The 7,852-nt window shown below is 31.8% G+C and overlaps 1 protein-coding gene across 1 annotated transcript in view; it reads right to left on the reverse strand.

Annotated features, from left to right (window-relative positions):
• Positions 1–6,187: 6,187 nt before the first annotated feature.
• Positions 6,188–7,852, reverse strand: part of LOC106463422 — a 220,806-nt gene continuing 219,141 nt past the window's right edge. The window contains exon 29 of the mRNA XM_022390908.1: positions 6,188–7,233. Coding sequence (XP_022246616.1) covers positions 6,958–7,233 — 276 coding nt within the window. The 3' untranslated portion in view covers positions 6,188–6,957. The remainder of the gene's footprint in view (positions 7,234–7,852) is intronic.

Consider the following 7,852-nt stretch of genomic DNA (forward strand, 5'->3'; position numbering starts at 1 on the left):
ACAAAATCCAAACATTTAAAAGGCCCTGACGTCTTCTTATAAAATGAACTCCACCTTTTCGATTCTCTTTATTCTGTGTTAGCGAAAGTTCAATTTTTTTAGATTTTCATGGGACATAATTGTTTTCGTTCATGCTATAATGTCTCAATTTTGTGTTTCCCGACGAAATAAACTGTATCCAATATTTGTATATTAATTTTCCGTTAAAACAGCACTTTTTCCAATTTTAAAAAATCATATTTTTAACGAAAGACCAAGGCTATACCCAATGTTTTTTCCCAAATTTTGAATAAGATTGTTTTACCTCATATTTCAATACAAAGATCTCATTGATCCCTCTAGTGCATATTTCTACTCCAATAATATGAAAAAAAAATTAAAGAATTTTTTGCAAAATACCAAGTGTAAAGCCTTCGTATTTTTTGTGGAAAAAAGTTTGTTTTTAATCACGCTTAAAAGTGCGCATTTTAAAGCAAAATTGAATGTGAAGTCTTCGGTTATATTTATTTCTTAGAAACACTCAAGAAAGAAGCATTTCAATTTTAAAGAAAAATATTATATTCATTCGAAAATTAAAGAAAATAAATTACTATTATCCCTAATAAAAACAAAGTTAAAGACGGACTTAGTTTGAAAAAGATCCGTAATAACACTCGAGATTTAGGAGTTTCGAACGAAATTTATCTCTTTTTGATGCTCTTACATTAATTTACTTTTCTTGACAAATATATTAAAATCGAAGATAGCAGGAATTTTCAAAACAAATCAAGGCTCAAATATTAGCAGTTTTCGTGAATAGAGTTCCAATTTCAAAAGTATATATCGAGTGCATCTCTCTACTCCAATAATATGAAAATAAAATTATTACGAAATGTTTGTAAAATATGAAAATTTAAAAAAAAAATATTTTTTTCAGTCACCCCAAAAAGTGAGCATTTTAAAGCAAAATTAAGTGTGAAATCTTTGATTATTTTTTGTTCTTAGAAAAACTCAAGAAAGAAGCATTAAAACTTTAATGAAGAATGTTATATTTCTTTAAAAGCTTTAAAAAATAAAATTCCTCTTATCCGAAATGAAAACAAAGTTAAAGACGGCATAAGTTTGAAAAATATCAGTAATAACTTTCGACACTGAAGAATTTTGAATGAAATGTCATCTATTTGAAGCCCTTATATTAACTTTTTTTTCTTGAGAAGTACAGTAAAATCAAAGATAGCCGTAATTTTCACAACAACGCAACTTCTTATGGAAAGTATGCATTGTTTCTTTGTAGGTACATAAAGGGCTATCTGTGAGCTGGCCACCACCAGTATCAAAACCCAGTTTCTAGTGTTGTAGTCCACAGACATACCGCTCTGCCACTGGGGGGAAGGAAAGTATGCAAAGAAAAACTGATCAGGAAATTCTTTATTTGCCTTCACCGTAAACCTTCTGTTTTCAATTCTTAATGTCTTCGTTTTCGAGAAAAAAATCAATCGAGCCGTATTAAGTGAACAAACAATGGGATTAACATTAAAAAAGTAATGTTAATTTATACAAGTAAAACTGTAATTACATCCCAACAAACTTATTTTCATAGACATACTATAGATACTTGTTTTCATGGCAACTCTCTCTCTAAATTTGCCAAAAATAAAAGGTAAAAAATATAAGTACGTAATTTGTTAGTCATAGATCTTAAAATCTACAAAAAACACTAACGGAAATCCTTTTTTGGGCAGTTTATTTAAGAAGTTATACTTGAATATTACACACATTCACAAAGGCATCAACGAAATTAACGATTCTTTTACACATCGTTTCCAGAACATCGAAGTAAAACATTTAAAACCATGAAACGTCATTAGGAACCTTCTCCTTTTTCAATTTTGAAATGAGAAATTCAGTTCTATCATAGTTTCAAATACTTTTGAACAGATATTACTTTGAAGATTAACCCATTTGCTAATCTTAACAGCATACAAGTTGTTAGTTATTTCAATGATTAATGGTCACATTATAAAGTAAGATGTGCTATTTCTAAGTTATCTATATTAGTTAATCCAAAGATTCTATTAAAACAGATCTTCCTAGCAAACATTAATCAAATATGCCATGTTAAGCTGGTAATTGGCAAAACTTACTGTAAAAAAAAATGGCAAACGATTACTGCAGGGATTTTTTTCCTCGTTTTTCTTTGCGTGTATATAATTCAGAAAAAGTGTGCTCGCTAACTGTAGGAATAGCATACACACACACACACACACATACATGCATACATATATATGCTAAACGTCACCAACAATGTTTCCAGGATTGAAATTTTGCATAAGAACAAAATAAAAAAATATTTTCAAAAACTTCTGACGTAGATGTTTGGAAAGTCTAAATCACATATGAATATAGATTATTGTTGAAAATAAGATTTCGAATAAACTCCTAGTTTTACTATGTATATGGTTTAAGAAATACGCGGTAAAACGCTGAGTTGATTCAAAAAATCATTTTACTCATAAAAAATGAAAACATTTCATCAAGCTCGTGTTGTCTTAGAAGTGTTGATAGAAACAATTATCGTCAAAAACAATAGATTTAGGTTCTGATAGAATGTTGTTGTTTTATCTAGTAGTCTACAGTTATTGTCTTATTATCCAGAAGAGTTCTATCTAATAACACAGGCATGCGATGGTTTTATTGTCTTGAAATTTGTACATGTTCTACAGTAATTCCTGTACGCTGAATCCGAAAATGATATCAATATTTCTTCATCACGTACAGGTTTTTCACAAAACGTGATATGTACTTTTACACAAGTGAATCATCTTCATTGAAATTGGGTCACATTTTGTTATGTTTAAAATGTTGACAACCACTGACTGTAGATTTATCTAAACCAATCGCGACGTGAGATTCTTATCGATCGTTCTAGAACCCACGAGAAATATTCCGCTAGTATATAAACGGTTAACAGGCCGTATGACGTGCTATTTCTGGATAGTATTTGTTTGTGCGTGCACTTTGACATTATTTTTTTATTTTCAATATTACTTATACGTTGCTATGGCAACAAGAGGTTGTGTAAATGACCCAGGGCAAATCATGGGCTCCGCATAAAGTTTGCACCGTTTGCATCAAGAGTTGAGACAATGGACTGAAGGTAAGAAAAAATCTTTGTCTTTTGGAATTACAATGGTCTGGCGTGATCCTAGAAACCATGGAGATGGCTGTTATTTTTGCTCACGTAACGTGCAAGGCCACAACACTCGAAATAAAAAGGAAATTTTTCATCCGAACCTTCAATCTGTTATAAGACCTGTTAATCATAGACCTGATGTACATGTACCTACTCCACCGGAGATTCTTGATACAGTTTCATCTGATTCTGAATCTGATGTCAATAGAAATTATGATAGGGATTGTTTTCAACCTGAAACGTCTGGAAAGGTTTCATCAAGACATCAGGGAAATGGAGAGGAGGTATCAAGGAGGGTGGAACATCAGCATGATGGCTGATTACCGCTGGTCATTGAAACGAGATGCTCCAGACACAATACATAAAATAAAGACCACAACACGCAGTTTTCAGAGTAAAAGACGTAGATTTCACACACACACACAAATCAGGATAAATGAGGATGCATATTCGTTTACATAAATTTTCTTCGCTTTTCTTCAGTTTGTTTATATTTTTGTTCAATAACATAATGATAAAAAATATTCATTGTGGTAAACGAAATAATGTTTTGATCTAAGTACGTATTTTTCTCCAAAATTTGTAAAAAAAACCTTACATGATAGAAAAATATGAATATTATTTTCGAAATCTGCGTAGCTGAATTATGAAAAATCCATTATTAAAATCAAAACAATTTTTATGAAGTTTAAATTCGCAGGCCTGTGTAATACATTTTTATGAACAGTTTGAAATATTATTTCTCATAACTAATTTATGACGCATTAAAAATGTTTTTAAACAAGTTGGAATATTTTGATATTGACCCAGTGTTTTGTAAAATAAAAACGAAAAAGGTTTTAGATGTATTACTAATAAAAATAAAGCCGTAAGAGAATAAGAGACTGAATGAAAATTTAAAGCCTTGTGTCAATTTAAAGCTTCAATAATAACGCTTTTTTATATTCATTTCATACCGCCAAAGACTTTTATTAATTAGCGCCATCTAACAATAAAACATAACTTTTCATCACTGTGATATTAACACTATGAAAAACTAAATGGTGTTCAACATGCTAAAAGTTACTTTGGTTGTAAGGAATTTGACAATATAATATTTACCTTTATTTATTAAATACGCTCGTTCCACTGATCTTAAATATTATAAATAATATTGTCTTGTTTACCTATTATGATTACAAAATAAAAGGGTTTTATACCAAAAATAGTAATTTTAATCTTTCGTTTTTCGACCATTTGACAATATTTCTATTTTAAAAAATATTAAATATATATATATTTTTTTCAATCATTGTTTCTATACGCTATAACCGAGATCACGTTTCACGTAACAAGGAAAGCAGTTATCTACATCATACATTTAGGATACGATCAGATCGTTTTTTTTTTGAAGTTAAGCACAAAGTTACCCTGTTTCTAGTGTTGTAAATTCGCAGATGTACCGCTGTGCCACTGGGGGGGGGGGGGGCTGATTAGTCTATTTGTTTGTTGGATTTAGCGCAAAGCTACATGAGGGATATCTGTGCCAGGTTTTGAAATTATAGACTAGAGAGAATTCAGCTTGTCGACAGTACCTATCGTAAAGTCTTAACTAGCTACTCTTATCATTCCCAATAGTGGAATTTGACAATCACTCTTATGATTTACTCATTGGACCCAAAATTCAGAACGTGCGTCTTTCACTTCTTTGTTGGCGATAACGGCAAGCTAACCACTCGGCCCTTCATGGTATACATTTTAACTTCTCACCCCCGATGACTTGAAATATCTATACATCAATATCTTTTATAAACAACTTTTGCCCATTTACTTGATAGTTTTTGACACGTTATTCAACAAAAGGAGACTTAAAATTGGCCAGGACATACTAGTTCGTCAGTGCCTTTTCCTCTTCTCATTTCCTAACACATATATCAACACATTATCGTAACACTTAAACTTAAGTATTGACAGAAACACTTTTAGAAACCAGCTCTTTGTAAACAAATATTACCAATCGTTGGTATGTCTAATCCAGTTTTCAACAAATAAGAGAAAGCCGATAAATTCTTGCTGTAACCCTAAAAACGTCCTTTTTATATATTATAATCACTAAAACGTCTTGAAATGCGGTTACTCACTTCCTCTATTTACAATGTCGTTTCAACTTAGTTCAACTAATGAGATAGAACCGGCCTAGTGGTTAGGGTACTAGACTCTGAATATGAGGAGTTTGCACTGAAAAAACAAATAAATCGCCCTCCGCACTTTGGGACTGTGGGTGCGTAATAAGAATGACAGTTTAATCCCATTATTCGATTATAGTACTTCAAGAATTGGCTGTGAGTGTTACTGACCAGCTATATTTCTTTTAGTCTATAACGTCTAAAGAAGGAACGACTAGCGCAAATAGCATTTGTGTGGGTTTGAGTGTCTAACTCAAACAAAAATACTTTTCTGAATGTTTAATACAATTAAATATTGTAAGCTGAACATTTTTTTCATACATATGTTTATTTCCGTTGACTCAGAACATTTGAAACGTCTCAGGTTAATTAATTTGTACTTCTGTTGTATTAAGACGTGAAACATTACATGCCATTATTTAAAATGTTTTGCTTCTTATAATATTGAACCTTTCTTAAACATCTTTTCTGCATGAGCTGAGGAGGGTAATTGTGCGAACTTAAACACTCATTTATCGATTTTTTTCCAATACTTGGAATGTAAATACAGCACATTTGCTCAAAATAAAGAGCATGACCTTAGTATTAAAAAAAACAACTGTTAGCGTTAAAATTAATGAAGTGATACTGCTCGGACATTGCAGTATTTTTTTTTTCAGAAGAACCTGTTAAACAATCTCATTCACCGGGTGTCGTGCATTTATTCAAACCAAAGGAAATACTTTTTTCTTCGGGGATATAACAAACCATTTCATGAGAAATAATAAAAAATATGTCTAACTTTTGAAACACCCTGAACATTGGATTCGAATTTTCTGATATTTCTTTCTCTTCTATATAGCTTGTTAATAATTCATGCATTTTCCATTCTGATCATGAATATGTACCATCAAAAGATCAAGGAACTTTAGAACATACTTTTTATAGAAATATCTCTTCCTCAACAATACTCATACGTGAAACCTGACAGTTACTGTCATACATATTACTCAACAATACTCATACGTGAAACCTGAGAGTTACTGTCATACATATTACTCAACAATACTCATACGTGAAACCTGAGAGTTACTGTCATACATATTACTCAACAATACTCATACGTGAAACCTGACAGTTACTGTCATACATATTACTCAACAATACTCATACGTGAAACCTGACAGTATCATACATATTCTGGAGGACAATTTACAAAACACTTTTTTTTTAACTTCTAATCTCAAACACATACACAACTATAAAGAACAAATATATGCGTTCATAATAGGGTGACAGGAAATTATCTTCAATTGATTACTGATATTATAATACACATAGATATAGGTTTGGCACTTTTAGTCTCCAAGTACAGGGTACACAATCACACAATACGTGTACATAAATAGAAATTTTCCCAGTAAAATATTTCGAGAGAAGTGAAGTAATTAAAAGTAATATTTTTTAAATCACGGAAAAGTTTAATATTTTGAAGAGTTTATCTGGCTACTACTGCCAAACGTTAGAACTATAAGGATCCTGTTGGGTCTCTTGTTGTTTTTGAAGAGTCAGTACGTTGAAGATCTTTCAAGATCACTGGTTATTTAGGCAAAATAATTTCTGTCTTTATATCAGTTTACTTCAGCTGTTTTCCTGAACTCTAGAAAAGATGTTCTGTACTTTGGCAAAACTACTACTCATAACACTTGAAGTGCTAGATGCAGAAGATGACATAGAACACCAACCCACACGGCCAGAGGCTAAAAAAGACTCCATTTCAGTGGTGTTACTTAATACCATCAGAGTACTCGTATTAAGTGATGAGCGTCTGGGCATGCGTGATCGTGCGTACTGCGATGGTTTGATGGTGTTAGTATAAGGACAGACTTCAATAATTGGATCGTTGGTCCATAACTTCTGTTTAATAAAATAATATTTTTAATGAGAAATAGGAATGCATGAATGTAAACATACATATAACCTAAAATGTCAATTGTGTTTGATATTTACTGTTAAAGTAACTGTCAAAAAATGATCAGTGTGAAGCGTACTGATTAGCGTGCCAGACTCTAAAGCCGTTAGCCCACGGCTTGCGTCCCGTAGCCGCAAAACTGCACATTGGGGCATTATGTGTGTTATAAGAATAACGATTAAAATAGCCCAAATGTTGGCGGTAGATGCTGTTGACCAACTGCCTTTCCTCTAGTGTATAAGGAATTATTAGCACACATAGCCCTTGTGTATCTTTGAATGAAGATTCAAAGAAATTAAATTTACAAAAGTGCAGTTTTTCTGCAGCTGTGAAAGCTTAGTTTCTTTGGCGCGAATACAAGTCTTTCTGCCCAACTATATCACCGTTAATATTTGTCAGTCAGTAAAAAAAAACTACAGTTTCATTCCGTATTACTATTAATGTTTGTAAGTCAGTAAAAAAGACTACAGCCTGATTCCGTATTACTGTTAATGTTTGTCAGTCAGTAAAAAAAAACTACAGTTTCATTCCGTATTACTATTAATGTTTGTAAGTCAGTAAAAA

This window comes from Limulus polyphemus, unplaced genomic scaffold (genome assembly GCF_000517525.1).
Source record: "Limulus polyphemus unplaced genomic scaffold, Limulus_polyphemus-2.1.2 Scaffold1402, whole genome shotgun sequence".
In the NCBI taxonomy this organism is placed as follows: domain Eukaryota; kingdom Metazoa; phylum Arthropoda; class Merostomata; order Xiphosura; family Limulidae; genus Limulus; species Limulus polyphemus.